At 42.2% G+C, this 21,579-nt stretch overlaps 1 protein-coding gene across 1 annotated transcript in view; it reads right to left on the reverse strand.

The window, feature by feature from the left end:
- slc24a2 (solute carrier family 24 member 2) overlaps positions 1-21,579 on the reverse strand; it is a 49,502-nt gene that overhangs the window by 20,500 nt on the left and 7,423 nt on the right. Inside the window, exons 2-4 of the mRNA XM_008303843.1 lie at positions 9,114-9,155; positions 7,974-8,082; positions 5,626-5,640 (exon numbers count right to left, since the gene is read on the reverse strand). Coding sequence (XP_008302065.1) covers positions 5,626-5,640; positions 7,974-8,082; positions 9,114-9,155 — 166 coding nt within the window. The remainder of the gene's footprint in view (positions 1-5,625; positions 5,641-7,973; positions 8,083-9,113; positions 9,156-21,579) is intronic.

Below are 21,579 nucleotides of genomic sequence, written 5' to 3' on the forward strand. Positions count from 1 at the left end.
TGCTCTGTGGAGACCCTGGGTCTTTCTCACTTTAGCCTCTGAGGCTTGTGATTCCTTCAGAGGAGTCTTCGGTGTCCTGGTGGCCAACCTCACTCGTCTCCTTCCTACATGATCATTCAGGATTTGAAGACGGCCTGCTCTAGATAGATTTACACACAGGCCACTTTCCTTTCATGTCTTAATGCTAGACTAGCTGTAGTTCAAAAACCAGATAGAAAACAAGAGCTACTTAAAAGGGAGTGAATACTTATGCAATCACTTCTTTTACATTTTATATTTTTCATTAACTGACATCTGTTTTCACTTTGATACGAAAAAGTGTTTTATTGTAAATTGTTGTCAAAAAATGAATCGGCGCTGAAATGCATGAACAGGGGAGAGCTTCTGAGGGGTGGTGAATACTTTTTTATAGGCTCTGTATGTTCGGTGACAACAACAACAAGGAGTCCTGCAGCAGATGGCAGCGACAGAGTCCTGATATCAACACCGTGGAGTCGGTCTGGGTTTAGACGACATAAAGAGACAGAAGCAAACGACATACTAAAACCACAGACGATGCTAATCACAGCCCACCTGCCAAGGACTTTGACAAACGACGAGCAAGCGTGAGCAAGTGCTGCCTAGCAAAGAAATAAAACCTGTAAGCATGGCCGGCACTGTGTCCTGGTTATCACAGCAGACCTCCCTCTGGTCGGCTGGTGAAGCCACACAGTCGCCACTGAGTGGATGGAAGTCACCGACAAAAGCGGAGGCAGAAGAACACGCACTGCTTCATCCGAGCCATTCTTAGAAAATGCTCTCCCCTTGTTTCAAACAGAATCATCAAGGTGAGTGATGCTGCTGATGGAGTCGCAGGCTGTCTTGGATTTGTATTTTTTAGACACTGCACACGCTGGGCTTCATTTAAAACCTCATTTAAAACATACGTTGTTGTTCAAATGCCACGTTCAAAGAGTTAATTAGGACTTTATTAACATGTTGGGTCACTTCATCACAAATCATCAGGCGGGCTTCTGCTCAGCCATCTCTGATTGGCTTATTTATTACCTAAACTATTGCATCTGTGGAAGCAATTTTCAAAATAAATGTCTGCTTTCAAGTTTACTGTCAAACATCCCTTCCAATAAGTGGTAGTGCAATGAAATGAGCTGGATACATGATGTCCGAAGTGACTGAAAACTACAGAATTATTTTTCTTAATTACATTTTGAAAACTATTTTGAAAGTCCAAAGCTCTGTTCTGCTCGGATTAGATGATACATGCATTTGTTTTTGTGGTTCAACTCGTCACATCTGTTCAATCGGTTCTCAAAGCACAACAAAAATGCATGTTTTGTTTTTCATTTTTGTGACAAAGCATTTCATATAAATGGCATTTTATAGATTTTTAAAATTTGTTTTACTTTGAAACGCAACTACATGTACCTCAGAACTGACTTCCTTCTGTATAATCTTTTTTTTTTGCTAATTTGTCGTCAAAGATGGGATTTCTTTTGACAGCTTCATATTTTAAAGCTCATAATTAAAGATTATTTGATGTTCATGCTCAATATTGAAGATTCTGAATGAATGACATGATGAGAAATACCAGTAAAAAAAAAAAACTCAGTCTTTTATTTTGAAGGGTTTCTGAAATATTGTCATTCAAACATGGCGCTGAAAAGTGGTTCAGCAGGCAATAATAAAAAAAAAAACAATACACTGAGAAGTATTTGATATTTCAAGCTCAAATTTTACAAACATCTTTATGAATTTTCACATTTCATGCGATTAAATTTTCAGCCAAATCAGTTGCAGTTGAGCAGCAGCCTTCCTAAAACTGATATATCTGCGTTCCTGTGCTGCACGTTAATGTTATTTCTGCGTTGACTGCTCTAAGCTGCCGTTCTGGCCACTTTTCTCGAAGCAAATCAGATATTTCTTGTGTGAAATTTGCACTGACGGACAACATTAGCTCTCTTCACAAGTGCAGATTTGTAGTTCTACACGTGCCCGAGGTGCAGAGGACAATATGTGCCGTGTACTCCCACATCCCTCGCACTAATATCTGCCCAACAGTGGGCGACTACTCTGCTCTTATGTGAGAGGATTACGGTGCAAATCTCATGCCAAATGTGAGACTTGGCAGCCCTGAAAAACACAACCTAATGAGAGAAAAACACATCTCATTGCAAAAAAAAAAAAAAACCGTCTCGCTCATCTACAGCACTCCCAGACAAGTGCCTCAATCCCGTATGATTAGATGATTTCGGTTTGAAGTGCACTACGACTGGAAGGCCGGCTTGGAGCCGAGGCTGCTCCGAGGGCAATTATCCCAAGACACAATCACTGCCTGCCTGTTTGCCCTCTGCAGCTGGAGAGAGAGAGAGAGAGAGAGAGGCTTGTTGTTGTTTACCAAGGGACCTCTTGTCCTTGCGGTGTGACCTCTAAACCTCTGGTGAGCCATGTGCCAGAGTGCGTGTGTGTGCATGTCCGCCCGGCCGGCCTGCCTGCCTGCCTGCCTGCCTGCTGGGGGTTGGCTGAGGGGGGTTGGTGGGGGTGTCGGGGAAATTCACAGCCTGTGCAGAAGCAAAAAAAGGCTTTTAACATTGATTCTTTCACCCACCCGGCGCGGGGTGGCTCAGAGGGCGCTGGATGGAGGGGGGGGTAGTGACATGTGTGGTCGGAGGGATGATGGCTTGACAGGCGCTGGTTGGCTGCTCGCGGTTACGTAACGAACTGGAAGTGTGATTATCTGTCAAAACAAAATTAAGGCGGGCAGGGCTTTGAGGCCGCGTTGATAAAAAAAAAAAAGAAAAAAAGGAGTTCAAATGCACATCAAAATATATTAAAAGGGCTGCGATGAGGTTTTCAGAAATGCACTTTAAAGCAGCATTTGTTTGTTTACGAGTGCACGATTTAAAAAAAATACTTCTCGGCGAGGTACAGTGACCCCAAACTAAATACGAGGCTCTAATTATCCAACAGAGCTGATCCTCTTGATTTTATGCTAAGCTAAGCTAACTGGCGTCTCATTTGTAGGCATCGATCTCCTCATCCAGCCCTCAGCAAGAAAGCAAATGAGCAGTTTTAAAAATAGACGCTTAAACAAAAAAATCACAACTACTTTAAAAAAAAGCAGAACCTGAAACATTATCTCATGAATGTCTCCTCACATTACAACAGCAGCTATTTCAGTACGTATGCTTCCATCATCATCTGGTCGACACAAAAAAAGACTAAATTAACAGGATTATATCTGCACGAATGGAAACTATATTTTCGTTGCCCAAGGGGCGGGAGGTCGGTGACAGCGGATGCGTTATTGAACCATGTGATCGATGGAGCCCTGGGTCACCGTCCAGACAGCGCTGCTGGTGGGGTGCGTGCAAACTGGAAGCCCTGGTTGGATGAATGGATTTACCCCTCACACAATAACTGAAAGTCATACAGGAGATAACTAGGAACCTAATGCAAGCACCTTTTTCTTTTGTTTCATCCCAGCGAGCCACGCCCTCTTCAGTCGCCCCCAGTTTATCCAATATGGGTGCATCATGGTTCACCCCAGTGACCTTGTCTGCTGCTGGAGGACGTCAGCGCGCTCAATAAAAATGGCCTAACATCAATGAAGACGTCTGCAGCCCCACACTGACTGATGCTTCCAGTCAGGGAGATAATGATCTGCAGGAAAACAACCGAAGAGACTGCAGCCCTGCGCCGCCATATTAATGTGACTCACACGGCGACATGTGACCGCTTTCATCCTCATGTTTGGTTGATAAAAAATGCATGCAATCTCACCAGTTTGCAGCTATTGTGCTTGGTGCTGGTGTACTTGTGGTCATCTCCCACTGTCCTGAAGTCAACTTCGGCTGTGGAAACGCACAGACTCGCTGGCAGAGTTCAAATTCTGGCGTGATAAATGTTATCGAAGGGCTTGTGCCAACGGCACGCACGCAGCCTGAATTCTGAGTGCTGCTCTGGGAGGCTTGTTTCAGCCGTCCGCCGAGGACTCAGGCAGCAGAGCGAGGGCCACTCTGCCCTTCTCCCTCCCAATCTCTCTCTGTAGTTCAATATTTGATGCCACTCCTAAGTGATATTGTTTGTAGCTCCACACTGATGGAAAAAGAGATGCGGGTACTTGTGCCTGGAACTAACTGTACCAGTCTATTACAATGTTCAGTCCAATGAAAAACATGCAGGTTTAAAGCTCTATTATTAAACTGAAGGACATTCACTTTAACCCTTTGAACCCACAGGCCGTTTGAGAGCGCGCTATCTTCAGATCTAGCCTTTTAAATGAAAAATAAAGCCAAATTTACACAGTTTATGACAGCCTGTAGAAACAAATCTGATTTTCAACTTCTCAGCAGTCGTTGACGTACTCCTTTGGGGATGTTTCACGAGAAAAAAATATCCAAATCAAAGCTTAAATCTGTGATATTTCATTAAAACTGCTCTATTCTACATGTCTCATTAAAATAAAACGTTTGCACTCGAGAGATTTTGGGAGAAAAACTAAAAATTCAGACCTCCACGTGACAAAAAGCTGGATAAAGACAAAAATGTAAAGTATTTATAATATGTACAAATGATTTTTTCTTTTAAATGCTGTATTGTTAAGACCTGTGGACACATGGAAAATTAGTACACACTGATTCCAGGATTTCAGAGTTGTTTCTTTTAACACAACTAATCAAATAAATTCAGCTTTTCATTTTCTTATTTATGATTTATGGTATTCTAGCTGCATCATCGAGCACATAGGACGTTTCGTAAATCCCTCTCTCCCTCGTCATGCTGTTTCCACAGAGGTGCAGGACTTTACATTGCAGTAAAAAAAAATGGCGAGTAAAATAAAGTGACAGGAGCAAAGCTTTGGGTTCAGAGGGTTAACGAGAAAGCTGTTGTTCTTAAGCAACATTTAGATGCTGAATACAGATAAGAAATTTAAAAAAACAAAACAAAAAAAGAGCAAGTGAAAGCTTAAATCGATAACAGTTTGGTGTAAAAAGCTGAAACAAATTTAAGCCCGGTCGACACTAATTGCTCTGTCAAGCTCGCAACCGACTCCGACGTCTGACGGAGGGGATTTAAAGAGGGTCGAGAAAACAGCTGACAACCTCCCTCCCGGGACACCAGCTCATGAACTAAGCACAAAGTTGACAAGTGGAGAGAATTGGGACACGACACTCCATCTCCTGCTAAATAGCTGCGAGGACAACGCAGGCAGGAGAGCCCGAACCGGTGGCGTTGGGCCTCCGCCTGCCCTCACAGTAAGTAATGCAACAACAAAAAATAAAAGCTAAAGGAGTTTACAAGAGGAGAGAGAGGATTAGGGACAAGTGGGGAAAACAATGCAGAAATGGTCACAGAGGGTTTCCAAGGGGGGAGAAAAAATGCATCCACAGAAGAGAATGAGATACTTGGAGGAAAGAGAGAGAGAGTCTGCAGGGATGGACAGTACAGAGTTGACATACAGCACGGCGGCGCTCAGGAGAATGTATACATAGGGGACACTTTGGGCAAGAGAGTTGCCTCCAGGCTGTTGGAATGAGAACAAACAAATTGCTTTTTGGGGGTTTTTTTGGAGGGAGAGGAAAGGGGGACGGGGGGGAGGATACAGAAATTAGAGGAATAACTCACCAGAGTCAGCAAATTCTGAAGGGACAGTAAAAGAAAGAGAAATAGGAAGACAAACAGAGACAAGATAAATCCAAGTGATATTGAGCTCGATAGCAAAACATTTAATCAATTGATAAGGTGCCCATTGTTATGCTCGTAAATGCACTATTTGATATTTGTGCTGTCTTGCGGAGAGCTGGATGAGAAGAACTCCTTAGTTTGTCAGCTAAGCATGTTAGCTTAGCACAAAGACCTTTAAAAGCTTCTACACACGACGTGGGAGGTGGCCTGTATGGCTTCATATTTAACAAAGCGGTGTCAATCTTCTCATCCATCTCTGGGCAGGAAAGTGAACAACCACAGATGACGCACGCACACTTTAGCCATCCACAAACACAATCAGGGTTTTTCCTGCGTGACGGATTTTAAACTTAAAACAGCTGCAACCAAAAAAAAAAAAATCTACAATCAAAGGCTAGTGAAAGGATGATGAAACAACATCGAAGGATAGCTGATCGAATGGTGCAGGAGGAAGTCAGGAAAAACCCCAGAAAAAAAAAAAAAAACGCTCACACACTCGCATCCCGCCAGCCAACCCTGCTCCCAAACACGTGAACCAGTTCCCGGCACTGACGAGACAACCTCAGACTTTCCCTGAGCGTGGAGGCGCGGGCGACTTATTTTGAGAAATGCCTATGAAAAATGTATGGATGGAGTCCTGCCAGCTCCCCGCGGCCCAGCTGAGCCACACTTAAAACCTGAGAGCACGCAAGGACAAGCAAGCACAGCCTCCATCTCTGACGGATGCACCTGCTCGCGAGCTCACCAACAAAATGCCCCTTTAATGACATCCGTACGGAACGCAGTCGCTGGTCTCGTCTCCGAATGGGGTCAAACTTAAAGGGACCAATGAAACTGTTGGAATATCTTTAGAAACTTCCCGAGGTGCTACATGGAGATTTCAAAATAATACATTCACATCGGCCGAAGCCCAAAGTGTTGCTTTTGTTCTCTCCGGTAAATTAATTCAGTCCTCATGTCATGTCACACTGTAGTTGTTGTTTCAGCGCATTCATTTCCAGTCACTCATTTGCCAAAAGACGCATCAGTCAAATCTGGTCCCCGCGTTTCTGCTGCGTTTGGAAAAAAGCATTTATTAACACATGAAAACGGAACTTGTACAAGAATATTTCAAAGTTTAACTGAGATCAAAACACACACACAAAACAATCGATCTTGAACTTTCAAGCATTTCGTCATCGGTACCTGTCGGGCGTCTTCCAAGGAGAACAAATGACAGATCTAGACAGGGTGGAGTATGTATGGACCTACCTCCTACAGCCGAGCGGCCGCGATTTACATTCTAATCGCTGAAATGGAAAGACGGATACACCGAGAGACGGATGCCTTGGATTTCGGTGTACAACAGCGATTTGATGCATGTTAATGGGCACTTTATGGCCCGTCTTGGCACAGCTTATTAATCTTTCCTGAGCTGACTCATTCTAGGTTTGGCTTTCAAGGAACGTAAAATCGTTTCAGAGAAAGCTGAAATGCCTCCTCAGACGTCCGCTAATGCGATCACATCTGTCCAGAGGGGAAATATTTGGACCGACTGTTATTTTATGTCTATCTATAAATGGCTTTGTCCCGTTTGGTATTTCGTTCTGTTTTGCCATTGATGCTTTCTATCAAACAACATCCACTGAACATTAAGTTCTATGTAGGGAGGGAGTAAAAATGGCATCATCTGATAGACATTGTTGTGTGTCTTTAAGGATTGGGAGATGCTTAAAGCTAAATAAAGACCTTTAAAATCCTTCTCAGACTTCCGTTGCCAGTTTGCGCTCCATAAACACGGAGTTATGATTTTCCTTTATCTTTCTCTGGGCGGGTTGGAAATGGGATGACACTGCACCTCCCACACTACATTAACATATTCATCCCCTGCGCCGAGCACTGACACAGCCGTTTTACATTTTCTTTAGCTAAGCTAATAGGCCTTCATCTTGGATTAAAGGAAAATGATCTTCCACCTCAGCCGGCGCCGGGCTCGGCTTGTCTCACACGGACTACCCTGAAAATCAGTCTCGGCGTACAACACAGGGAAAGCATTTCTAAATGTTAGCGGCGGATCTTCTGGATTGGAAGTGGTACGTGGTGTGCTTGCGAATGAACGGAGGCCAATGTTTTCATTTGGAGTGTGAATTCTTTTAAGAACCATAAGGACGCTTGGTGCTGTTATTTGTTCCTGATACATCGAAAACAAGATTGAGGTCATTTCAAGAAATAAGAATGAAGTTCCAGTCTTTAATAACTTGGAATATTTTTTTTTTTTTTCCAATTTCCAACTCGTCTGACCGCCTTACCTTCACTTAAAGGGTCCAACGTGTGAATCATCAGCTGGAAAATGCTGTTCCTCATCAAGCTGTTGTGCAGGGAGGCCGAACTACCTCCCCGTTGGAGGCGAGGCCTGGCCTGTGAGAGGAGAAAAAAAAGGTGTCAGTCCAAAACATCCCGCTGCCGGTATTCTCAGCATGTCATGCTTACTCCTAGTTTAAAGTCCAGTAAATACTCATGAAGCATATGGTTCGCTGTATCTAATGTGAGCACTTCGCTAAAGCCATTTCTAATCCAAGCTTACTTAACTAGACGCAGGAAACCATGCTGTTTTGTAAGCTTATTCAATTTTACATAATAAGGAAAGATCACTTTTGCGCTTTGTTTGTTGGGAATTTACATGATGTTAAGCACAGACAGAAGGATTCGTGTTACATTTTTTGCTCAGGAATATACGATGCTCTACCAACTTCAGATATGCTTCTGGTTGGCATATGATTCCCTAATCCTCTTTTACATAAAACCCCTAAGCGGAACCTGAAAATCATAAAGTACCGCGGCTTCTTAAAAATATAAGCCCCGCGGGTTGAGACAGGCGTCGCGGTGGCATCTGAGTCCCTTCTCCCAAAACAACCCCTCTTTGCCAAGGTCACTCCGGCAGTCGAGGCCGAACTTGAGAACTGTGGGAAATTAGGCGCCGTTGCCAGTGGCAGCTGTTGGGAATGTTTCCGCCTTTGGCTGCTCGCAGGTGATGCGTAGGCACAGGAGGTGTCAGCTGCTAATTCACAGGCCCATATGGGTGTGAGCGGGAGGCAGGGGAGGCATGCCGACCGCCAGGGTTTGTGTCAGGTCTCGGGGATGCAGCTTCCCGGTATGACCCTGAAGAGTCTTCGTCTGCTGCTTCCTTTACATTGCGGATCAAAGCCACGCGCCCTTTCAAGCGCCGAAAGGCCTCGTTGCCTTTCGCGTACGGGCGTAGAAATGCCGCAAAGGGAAGGGCTTTGGAAACTCTCTGCACACGGGGGGAGGCTGAAGGTTAGAGATAACGGTGCACATGTGTCGTTCACAGCGTGGTGGGAGAAACACAAGTTACGCTAGTACGTCTACACAGAAACGGGGACAAACACAGAAGCAGACGGGGAAAGTGTCAATCAGACAGTAGTACCTACCGACAACTTGCCGTCATCCTCGAGCGCCCCAGGACTCGCCTTCTCATCCAACACAAAGAGAAGAAGAAGTAAAAGGGGGGGCAGGGAGAGAGAGAGAGAGAGAGAGAGAGAGAAAACAGGACATAGATGTGAAGCATGCCGCACGCAACCACACAGACAAGATGAAAAGACGATAGAGAAAGACACTGCAGCACGGCAACGGTGATGGTGATGGCTGACTGTGATGCGAGTGGACAAGACGTGAGGGACAGATTCCTCCCCACTGCTGTGCCTGCCTACTGTGTCGGTCACTCGCTGAGCGGGATCACATTGTGTCGACTTGAATTTCCTCAAAATTCAGTCAGAAACGTCAATTCCATTTCAGTCATCCGAGTCAAGGATGTCGGGTCCTGTTAGGAATTTCTGCCGCATCGCGGTGCAACAAGAAAAGTGCGGTAATGGCGAAGAGACAAAAGAATTTCAGGAGACACATTTATTCACTGTCTTGCCAAATGAGGCGAGAATGAAGTGACTGATTGTGATGTATCTGTGGTAAACATGACGGTACAGCTTTTTTTAATCTATAAAAATAAATTATTGACAAGGACCTTTTTGAGCTCAAAATGGTTCCTTGTGGAACCCCTGCAGCAAAGGTTAGTGAGTTTTAAGCTGTTTATCATTACTATTATTAGAAATAATGAATGTTAGCGAGCAGTCACAAATAGTTTGCTAAAAGTAACAGTTAGCTCAAAATAAGCAATTAAATGGTTAGCTAAAACTACTAAATAGGTAAAAAAAATAATGTTTTAGCTAAGTAATACATAAATAACAATTAAATAAATAAAAAATATAAAAAGAAAGTGACAGAAGTATGTATTACTTTTAGCCAACTTTAGCTAACTATTTATTTCTTTAAGCTGGCTGTTTGTTTGATTTAGCTAACTCTTTGTTACTACTAGCTAACTATTTACTACATTTAGCCAAAGGTTTGTTTTGTTTAGCTGATTATTTATTACTTATAACTAAAAATGCTATATCAAGTCAAATATTTATCAATTTTAACCGTTTGTTCCATTTAGCTATTTGCTAGCTCTAGCCAACGATTAGCTACTTTAGCTAACTATTTCTGACTGTTAGCTAACTATTTGTAACTTCTATATTTCGATATTTACTGTTTTTTGTTTTTTTTTTTCTTCTGCTTGCTGTATTTCTATATTGTCAAATGAGTTCTTGAAAAGCGCTATACAAATAAAATGAATTATTATTATTATTATAGCTAGCTATTTATTATTTTTAGCTAAGTATTTATTAACTTTAGGTAATTATTTATTAATTTTGTCAACTGTTTGTTCCCTTTAGCTAACTATTCATCACTTCTAGCCAGTTATCCATTACTTCTAGCCAAATACTTGTTACTTTTAGCCATTTGCAATGTATTGTTATTACTTTGAGCTAATTATTTGAAACTTTTAAAATACTGCAATGCACACAATTAGAAAAAAACTACATTTTAAATATAAAATAACTAAAATTAAGTGTAAATGCAGGCGTATAGTGTCAGGTCTACAGCAAATTCTACAAAAAAATCGTGCTGGAACCCTTTTCATAAGGTTCCTCCAGCAACCTCTTCAGCTAGCGGTTCCTCGAGGAACCACATGTCACAGAAATAACAGCAGAATAAAGCACCGCTGATTAACTTTACATCTTACTTGTTCAAACTGAATATGCAGCGCAAGTCTTAACTTGTCAAGTTGAGCTACGATGAGAGAAGAACTGATCTGAACTCTCATCAAGAGAGTCAATAAGTGGATTCTGCCAGTTTTAATGCGATAACTTTGCCTGAGAAAATGTGCCAGATCACGCCAGAGAGACTCTTTCAACAATCACTCGATTCGTCTGCCATCAGTCTCAGCAGGCCTTTTTTTGGCATGTACATTACTGTGACACAGTTTATTTTTGAAACAAAAGCCTTTCACCAAGTGCCTGACTGAACAACGCTCGCTTCATCTCCGGGAAAAAAAAAAAAAAAAAAAGCGCGCGTGAGATAACAGTCGCTTAAGGCCTCTGTTTCTCACTGCAAGGGAACAAACACGAAGCTTTTGTTCAGATCTCAGAATATCAAGGCTTTGTTTCGCTGCCTACACGCTTTCAAACAGAAATGTGTAGAATGTCGAGGCGCTGCTGTGCGTCGATAAGGCGCCAAATGAAATTCAGAAACCGATCCAGTTTTGATCTCGTTAAAAACGCGGGGCAAACATACAAACTTTAAGACGGGGCCTTCAGCCTCGTTAGCCCGGTGATTCATTTGCATGCTAAACGACGCTGCATTCGATTGAATATCAAAACCCTTTGTGTGGAAGCTTATGTATCCCAGCAGATTTCTAGATTGAAAGACAATTAAAAGTTGTTTAGGGCTTCTTTTTTTGCTGATAAAAACTTGCATAATGAACTTTTAAATCAAATCAATTTCCCAACCACTTCAAGAACTTTTACTTGTAGCCATTGAAAGGGGAAAAAAACCACCACTGTAGTCAGTGTGAATGTCAGTACCCACTGTGTCCCACTGTTTCTGCTTAACAGCTCATAATTTTCCATATATTAGCTTTGCTTCTGTATAGCTACGGAATAATTACACACGAGTGGGCTGAAATTAAACATTTGCACCAAAAAAAAAAAAAAAAATGAAGCAGAAGTTGAGCTAATCCTGAGATTTTCCACACAGCTATTCAACTATAACCTTCTTTTTTCCCCCCCGTTTCACATCTCCGGGGTAATTCCCTGCACACTCCCGCATAATTATTCTATTTCGCTCCCCCAGCACCCTCCTCAAAGGCGAGTCAGGAGGGTTAGGAGGGAGCAGGTGAATGTGCCAGATAGAGATTACGCCATGGGTCGCTCATTAAGCCAGCGTTAAATATTATGACTAATAATCACGTAGGGAGATTAGTATGTTCTCTGGAGTTTTTTTTTTTTTTTTGTGTGTGTGTTCTCTAATGCCGGCAGCTCTGCCTTCTCGTTCTTACGTAATGTCACATCAGGATCATTCTTGGAAGCGGATCAGCTGAGGGAGATAACCGTCCCTCAGCGGCCGAGCGCGATGTAACGCCGTGTTACGGAGAATTATCGATGAGGACTGTGACATCATGCAAAAAAAAAAAAAAAAGTACTTCCGCTTTCACCAGTCAAATTGCCCACAGCTTAACGCGAGGACTTTCGGAGGAATCCGAGCGCGCTGGTGGAAACGCTGAAAGCAGAGCTGCAAAGTCCTGGCTTTTGAGCATTCAGCGGCGGATTATAGGTCTTCTTACGAGCACAAAAACAGTCTATTTCTGGAGGGATTCGATTTGCATTTTCTTTATGCTTCGACATCCAAGCCAAATCGCGGCGCGGAATAATGGCTTTTCTTCTTCTTCACTTTTCTAGTTGGCCAAGTTTGATTAAATCCATCATAGCTGTCGTTGATCTTTCAAAAACCCTTAATGTGCTCCCTATTACACTCCAGATAAATTACGGCTACATTTTGTAAATCCTGTGATCCACTTTCCAAATCATTCGGTTCGCATGGAATTCAGCTTCACTGCATTAAATCAAACTTTGGAAATCCCAGCTGCATCAGTGTTTTTAGGATTCTGAATGAAGTGAATTAATTCTACATGTAGAAGCTACGACGCTATCTGCTGACACTCATGCATCCCATCTGTTAAAGTACAGTACAGAAGCTAACTGTTAGCACCATCGCTAGACAAAGACTTGCAGAATGCGTGTTTTTGGATCCTCCAACTATAATTATACGCTTCCTAAACACAAACATGATCAAGATTGGGATAAAAAAAGTATTGTTTGCTTTCTGATAGCACATTCACATCTGTACGATAAATATAAAACTAAAGAAAAGGACAGAAAACAGACAAAATTGTCTAAAATAGTTCTCAAGTTTAAATGGCAAATTGGCGTCACAACACTCGAACGAATCAAATAATTTGTTCATTAGCGAGTCGTTAAACAAACAACAGAATCTGAATGTTTTTCGTTCTAAGAATGTTCTGAGAAAGATCTCGTGATGTTGCCAGTGGGAATCTTTTTATCTAAGTTCCCAGAATGTTCTCTTTAAAGGTCATAGCCATCCCTAAAGACGTTTTCCGAATGTTGCGTTGAGAACGTCCCTTTGTTATGTTGGCGGTAATGTTTTTATTAAAGAACGTTCTGTGATGTAGAACCTCCTCAAAACACAAAAATGTTCCATCCTTGGCAGTATATTACAACACAGGAAGGTTTCATAGGACTCAATAACATCTTGGGAACCTTTTGTCTAATGTTATGAGAACGTTCTTTTCTTACATGATCTGTGGTCTTGACAACATCCTTCCATCCATCTTCTATGACGTTACTGTACATCCCATCCTTTAAAACATTATGAGAACTTGTACGTAACGTTAGCCACCAAACAGTACTAGCTGGATTTAGACAAGCCGGTTCTCCCTGATGCTAGTCTTAATGCTAAGCTAAGCTAACAGCTCTCAGCTACATAGTTAATGTCAATACTTGAGAGCGTCATCAAACTTCATTTTCAGCTCTAAAGTCCGCTGCGATTTTCAGCCGTCCCAGACGAAAGACAACAATCGTGAGCGACATCTTTGGTCTTGGATCTAAATCGGTGGTGAGACAGGTTCAAGGACGGCCGTTGTCTTGGTGTTACGACAAAAGACAACCTGCGATAAAATTCTGACAGTGTCAGAAATTTGGGGTGATCATCTCACAGTGTGATGCTGCTGCGACCTACGTCAGCTAACTAACCAATAGAAATGCAGCATGAAATGATGCACTGATTAGGGCTGGCAATCCCGAATATTCGGGATATTCGTCATTAATTGGGACCGAATGTCCGGAGATCAGAAATTGCTATTCGGACTGGATCAGTACGTCGTTGTCGCTAAACCCAAACAGATGCTTTGCGGCTACAATGCATCACAAAAGCTATGTGGGATGTTGATAAAGTCAGCCGAGTATCCAATTCCTTTATTTGGGATTTCTCTCCAAACACATAAACACCACAAGGGCTCCGTTCATGCTTCGCTAGGTCCTTTTTCGCACTTATGTTTAATTCTTGCACATTCACGTTGACTACATCGTAGGCTGCGATTCAGCTTTCATCGTGCAATCTGCACACGGCAAACTTCGCCAAAGTCGTACAGCGTAGCGAGCTGTGAACTTACAAGATTGTAAAAATCGCACAGTTTGTCGCCGGCCTAAGAAAGAACGCAAAAAAGCCAATCAGCATTTCCAACAAATGCGCTGACAAATTCAAGTCCAGCCACGACTCTAAACCTACTTGAAACACAGATTACAATCTCCCCTCGCAACAAACAGGCTGGACGGTACACGTGGCGTTTCCTGCATGACAAATCCACGCCGGCGCTCGACGTGGACACGCTGTAAAGACAGCACATGCGAGTGCGATCCACGCCGCCTGTGCTTGTGGAGCAAACTTGAAAAGGGAAACGTTGCGGCGCCGCGGGCGTCGCGCTGCACGTGCTTACAGTCGGCAGCCTGCCTGTCAGAGCGTGACAGCAGAACACCCTTCGAGATTTGTCCATCTCGAGTCATCGCGTCGGAGCTAAACTGTTGAGCAGCACCACTGAGCATCTCTCTCTCGCTTTCTTTCTTTCTTTTTTTTAATTCTCCCTCCTCCTCCTCCTCCTCCCTTTTTTTTTTTTTTTTGCCTGGAGACGATAATGATGATCTTCAAGGAAAGAAGAGAAAAGATGCACAACAAGTCAAGAAGCCATCCACTTGCTAATTAGTAACCCCTTCATTTTTCTAACAAGCAGAACTAATTACAGGAGCTGCCACGGCGCTGATTTCCCACAAGGCAACGCTCACCAGGACTAAGCCAAAATTGCTTCCTCTTACTCCCCCCCCTCCTCCTCCTCCTCCTCCTCCTCCTCCTCCTGGACCAATCAGACTCCGGCTTTCGGGAGAACAAAAAGTGCTGTGTCATTTTTGAATGCAATCACCCCCAAAAGCTGGGTTTGATCACTTTTCTTGTGATGTTTTCCTGATCAAATCGTTTGATCTGCAGATGTGGCACAATATTAAAAAAAAAAGGCCGAACCGGGTGTGTTTTTAAAAAAATCGAAGCCCACAATCAAAAGTTTCTCGAAGCAGCCTGTTTTTACATTCTGCACCGCTGCAGCACTCGGCGCCCCAGATTTTTTTTTAGCTGCCCTCTCGCATTTACCTACGGGTGCTTTCTTTTTTTTTGTCTTGACTTCTTGTTGAGGTTTTTGATGCTTCAGCACTGGTCTCACTTTGTGTGTCGCAGTTTGTAGGGTGGAAAGACTTCACGACAAATCAAAGCAGACACACTAATACCTGGAAAAAAAACAACCACGACAAGTCACCGATGACGCTCTCTCGGTGTCACTTTCGCTCAGGTTGTATTTAAACAGACAGAACGTGATATTTAGAAGCACCCAGCGGTGTTTGTGCTCCGGGTGTAAAGTGAAACCAGGACGCTGCTTCACCTGCAGATCGTTATCGGTGTTGTTCCTGAACTCTTCCCCCCCAACGTGACTCCATCTGGCTTCTGGTGAATTTATTCCAATGATGCTACCAGATCAGTTGTATTTATCTTTCCCCCTGTCCCTCTCTCAAATCTCTTCAGAAGATCAAAGCCATCGATGTCCATAACTCAGCACTTTCACATTTCCTCGGCCCCATCTGTGGCATTCGGCCCCCGAAGCCCCCAGTCGTAATCTTTGAAAAATTAATCTCAGATACAGTTTTTTTGTTAAGACTGTCTGGTTTCCTAAAACAGCTGGGCAGGGTCGTTTTTAGCAAAAAGACTGGATTTGTCGGGGACTATTTTTAGCCGCGGATTAATGCGCATTTGCTGCTCGGGTGAAATTCACAGCAGCAGGACGGCGTTTGTGGGATAAACTACAGCGTCTGGGTTGGTGGTGATGAAGGAACCAGTGCAGCGGCAGTGGGAACCACTGGTGCTGTTTGGCAGGTTTGGGACAAAGATGGAGGCCTATGGCACAGAGGAATTAAATAAAACATCGTCAGACTTTGTTTTGTATTTTAAAGGCAGCATCAGGATTTTCTGTGTTCATTAAATTTTTCCAGTTATTTTACTCATTTTAACTATTTTGTTAAATCACAAACAGCAAGTAAAGTCACGGAAAAAAGGTATTAATTCACATGATAAGAATGAAATGAAATGAAATGAAAAAAAATACTTTATTCATTTTTTTTTTTCATTTCATTGATTTCATTCATGATAACCGTCCAAAACTGTCGAAAATCTGTATTTTTACAAATGTTTTCCTCAAAATGACCCTATTTTTAACTGTATTCACATAATAAAATAAATCATTATTTTATATTTGTTGTTATTTGAAAGAAAAATTATCTACATCAAGAATTGATTTTTTAAAAATGGTTGTTTTACAGATTTCCCCTGCTAAATTACATATAAAAATCCAGCAATATTGTAGGAAAAAAAGGTATTAATTCACATATTGACTGTAAAAGAAAAACAGGTCAAAACAGTCAATAATGTCCACGTCAAAATTTTTACAAATATTAATTTGCTGTTTTACAATGTTTGGTTATAAAATGACACAATGTTTTTATTGTATTTCAATCAGCAAATTTTATAATTTTACGGATATTTTTCTATTACTTGAAAGAAAAAAAATCTCTATCTTAAGAACTGAAAAATGGAAAATAATTTTTTACAGATCTTGAAATGTAGGTTTACATTTTGAAAAAAACTAACTTTTGCAATGTTTGATTATAAAATTACACAATATTTTTATTGTATTTAAATCAGCAAAAAAGTTAATTATTTTTGAGATTTTTTGCAGTTATTTCAAACAGAAAGTACACGTTCGGTTAGGAACTAAAAAATGGTAAATACTTCCTTTAAACTGATAATTTACAGATTTGAGCTGTTTTGTTAGATTACACATAATATCCAGCAACAGAAAAAAGAATTTAAAAAAAAAAACAAAAAAACGGAAAAAGCATTAATTTACATGTTGTAAAAAGAAAAATAGGCCAAAACTGTCAATGTTTAAATCAAAAAGCTATATTTTTAAAAATGAGAATGCATTCTTTTACAATATTTGATTGTAAAATTCTCATATGCATCTATTGTATTTAAATCAGCCAAGAATATATTTTTTATGGATGTTTTTCTATTATTTGGAAGAAAAAATCTCTATTTTAAGAGTGGAAAAATGGAAAAAAAAAATTCTAGATCTTGAAATGTAGGTTTACATTTTTAAAAAAAATATATAAATAATGTCCACACCAAAAATCTGCATTTTTGCAAACAGTAATTCATTATTTTACAATGTTTAATGATAAAACACAGTGTTTCACCAGATTAAAATCAGTCAAAATAACACTACATTATAAATTTATGCCATTATTTTTACCGTTTTAAAGTATTCAACCATTTTTACATTTTCTTTCTGACATTTTTTTTTGCTGAGGCACACAAAGCAGACTCCTCTCTGGTAGAGGAGGTGGCCGTGTGAGGAGGAAGCTCCTCGCCGGTCAGTGCGGCTGACATTTAATGCACGCTGTGGAAAACGCTGATGGAGCCTCTCAGGGTCACCTTGGTGGGTCTGAGCGGGGATGGGACCGGGCCGGCGAGCAGCCTCCCGCTTCATCCGTCTCCCAGTGATGGACGTGAGTGTCAAGCCTCTTCGACGAGTGCGGCGGAGGAGAGGCTTTCAGCAGATTCACTGAACCCCAGAGCATTTTCTAATTAGCTCATTAGAGACTGTCTGATTGCAATCACTTCCATTCTAAGAGTCGACTCTCTTAAATTCGGTTTTAAATCCTCCGCGGTTATCTGCGCGATGTCAGGTCCGTCTGCAGCTGCGAGATCTATACGGCGGCACTTTGCAGACAGCGTCGCCCTGGATTTCACAAATTACGGGTATTACATGAACCGCAACTCTCGCGGCTGATGTAATGTTCAGCTGCTGCAGCTTAGCGAGGCTGATGTTGATGGTCAAAAATCCCCCCGAGGAAGGAGTTAAGTATGTGAGGCCTGCCAGTCCTTGGCCACCTCCGAACATGTGCACGGTTTCCATCTCGTGTCACTTCATACACCCATGAGATAGGGATCTTAGTGTCCTTCACATGATGCTTTTACAGTGCAGTTACATTATCTAATTCAACCCCGCTTTCAAAAATAGCCCCTGATCAATAAGGCTTTCAGTTTCTTGCAAGCCTCAACGTTTCACCTTCAGGCTCTCCCTCAGAGAAAAAAAAAAAGAGGCAACACTCTCTTATTTCGCATTTTCGAGAGCTGCTTTGTAAACACGCCTTCCTAAATCTGGATGCATGTCAGCCGTCACCTTTATGACCTTCAACGAACCACGTCCACCGAGCTCCAAACCAGCTCCTATCATGTGTGATGAATGAATCAAAACAGAAACGAAGACGGCATCCGAAGCCGTTCGGTCTGCCGAGGTCACGTCAGAATACAAAGTCATTAAACAGCTTCATGAACTGGGCCTGGTGGAGATGCGCTCGTCTGTGCGGGTCCATAAACTAAGGCGGCTTTCAACGATCTGGCAGCTCCCCAGTGCCAGATTAAGCAAACCTCTCTCAGAAACCGTCTGCGCGGCCCATCAGACAGATCAGGAAACTCATCCTTTTATTTTAAGTAACGTCTGGCCTATCGCGACTCACGAGACACAAGAATGAATCTTTTGTTTCCACGTTGGCGGGTCGAGCGCTGCATTTGAGAAAAGCGACGCTGGAGGACGCGAATGTTTAGAAGGACCGGCGCTGTCCGTGGTGCTGCACCGAGGGCTAACGCCGTTAGCTTAGCGAGCGAAGTCACAAAGACGAACAAGAAGCTGCACCCGCGTTCTTAAAATACCCTGATTAAATAATTAATTTCAGTCTGTTAATGCATTAATCAACTAATTCTATATGTGGGAACAAAAGCAGCAAAGTGAAACTCCCTGAACTTGTAGGAGCAAGAAGAAATAAAAAAATAAAAAGAAACAGCAGTTTAATTGTTTAATCTGATGTACGGTTGAGATAAGTTAATCCTGAAGGAAATTTCTGTGAGGAAATTAACTTAGAAGCCGGTGGTATCAGGGGGCACATCAGCATTTTCTTTTTTGTAAATGGCTTTCACTCTAAAAAGCCCTGCGAGGGAGCAATTCCCACGACTTAATTAAACACTGTTTAAACATTATTTTTAAAGGGTTGGGAGTTGCATCAACTTCATACCGTGTGTAACTTCAACTCAACTTTCTGAGCTGACTTAAAAGCACATTCAAGTTGAATTAGCGTGATGAAACTGGCCTGATTGCGAAAGTTGTCTAAGATTTTTAAGTTAAAACAGGAAATATAGGGCGCCGCTAAAGCTCATCTGGTTGAGCTAGCGTCCCATGTACGGGGGCTATAATCCCCGATGCAGAGGTCATGAGTTCGAATCCGGCTCATGGCACTTTTCTACAGATCCTTCCCCCATTTGTCTCCCCATTTTCCTGTCTCTCTCTTGACTGCACTGTCAAATAAAGGCACAAATGCCCCCCAAAAATAAATAAAAAAAACGGGTAATTTTTAAAAAATACATTCAATTGCAGCGGACAATCTATTTCCACCAACTCACTTTAGCTTGTTGGTTGAACTAATAAAACTATGTTCGACCAACTCACTTTAGCTTGTTGGTTGAACTCATAAAATTATGTTCGACCAACTCAATATAGCTTGTTGGTTGAACTAATAAAACTATGTTCCACCAACACAATTTAGCTTGTTGATTGAACTAATAAAATTATGTTCAACCAACTCACCTTAGCTTGTTGGTTGAACATAATTTTCGTAGAAGTTGCCAAAAAGACTGATTCAAACTGTATATTTTTGTGTTGTTGTTGAGCCCAAACATGATTATTTCGAGTGTTAAATTAGCTTTTTCGGACCTAATAAGCTTCAAATTCTTGTTTTTATGGAGCAAGCGGGCTCATGCTTTTAATCATTTCTGTAATAAGTGTCCTTCAGGCCAAACAGTGACGAGGCAGCGAGAAAGTCGGGGGTAAGAATGATTCAGGACGATACAGAAAGTAGATATGTGTCGCTAACGACAGCTCGCACACTTATTATCAATACAAGAAAGTCCGCCGAGAGAGACAAGAAGAAACTCTAAACCCGACACTGTATGTTTTGATCGCTCCATTACTTTATTCTGCACCCCCCTCCTCACCCTCCTCTATTGACTTGTCTAACAGCCCCGACAACAAGGTAAAACCTCCAAAACAGGAAAACTAATTACTGGCTCGACGCTAGCGCTCAGCCTTTCCTCCCTCCCTCCCTCTTTCCTCAGACAAGGAGCCACAGCTGGAACGGATGATAAAACTTGGACTCCTCATCGTCACGGTGAGATCAAAGTCGCAGGCTTTCTATTTTTAAATTATTGGACTGTGTTGTCGGCGGCTGAGCGCTAAAACAATTCTGTCTCCAGCCGTCCATCTGTCTGCGGTGTTGCACATATAGAGATGAGGTGTGTGTGACGGCTTCTTTACATGCCGTTTATTTAGAAATATTCATCTTCCTCCTCTTTCCTCTGCGTTGCTGCCTCGCTATAGGCTTGCTTCTGCAGAAACACGATGACTTCTCGCTATTTCTCATTCATTTGCAAACCAAGGTCACTTCTACAACTTTCCTTTCAAAAGCATGAATACCCTCAACTGCTTTCACAGAAATACATCCAAGGACAAGGGCGCAAAGAATTTCCATTTTTTCCATCCGTCTCTACACGCTTGCAAAATCGTTTTTTTTGTTTTTTTTTGGTACTTTTATTCTAATTAAAAACGAGGATTTCCTAGAAATTAGCCCGACAACTGCTTTTATTATCCATCCCAGCCCAAAGACGCGATGGGAAACAGATGTAGGTTATAATTCTGCACAACTTCGGCGGTGCCCATCTGGATTTTTTCGAAAAAAATTAGCCTGTCATCCGTCATAATGGAAGATAATCCCCGCGAATACGTCACACGCGGCTAAGCTAAGCAACCGGTGATGGAGTTGATGCATGGGGTATTATGGAGCCTGAGGTGGGGGGGTTTTGCTTGCATTGGATTGGATGAAGCTTAAAAAACAACTGTCTTGCATGCGTGTGAATATGCAGATTGTGTTGTCGTCGACGTGTGCAGCCCGAGTGTCCAACATCCGCGGGGAGGAAACACAAACAGTCTGCTCCCTGCACAGAAACCCGCTTTGTAACTGATCTTTGAAGCACATCCTGATGGAAGATCTCGCCTCCGTGACGCTATTTATAGCTTGGTAATGCATCAGAGGTCGCACCTTCCATCTCAGCAGAACCAACATCTGCCTCGATACACACTGGTGTATCCGACGCTGACGTCTAGCAGCACGGTCGGATGCAGAAGCTCACGTATCCGTGGACTCGATTCGTTTCAACAAGCATCCGAGACCTTTTGTAACC

Source organism: Stegastes partitus, unplaced genomic scaffold, assembly GCF_000690725.1.
Source record: "Stegastes partitus isolate 25-593 unplaced genomic scaffold, Stegastes_partitus-1.0.2 Scaffold2079, whole genome shotgun sequence".
NCBI lineage: Eukaryota > Metazoa > Chordata > Actinopteri > Pomacentridae > Stegastes > Stegastes partitus.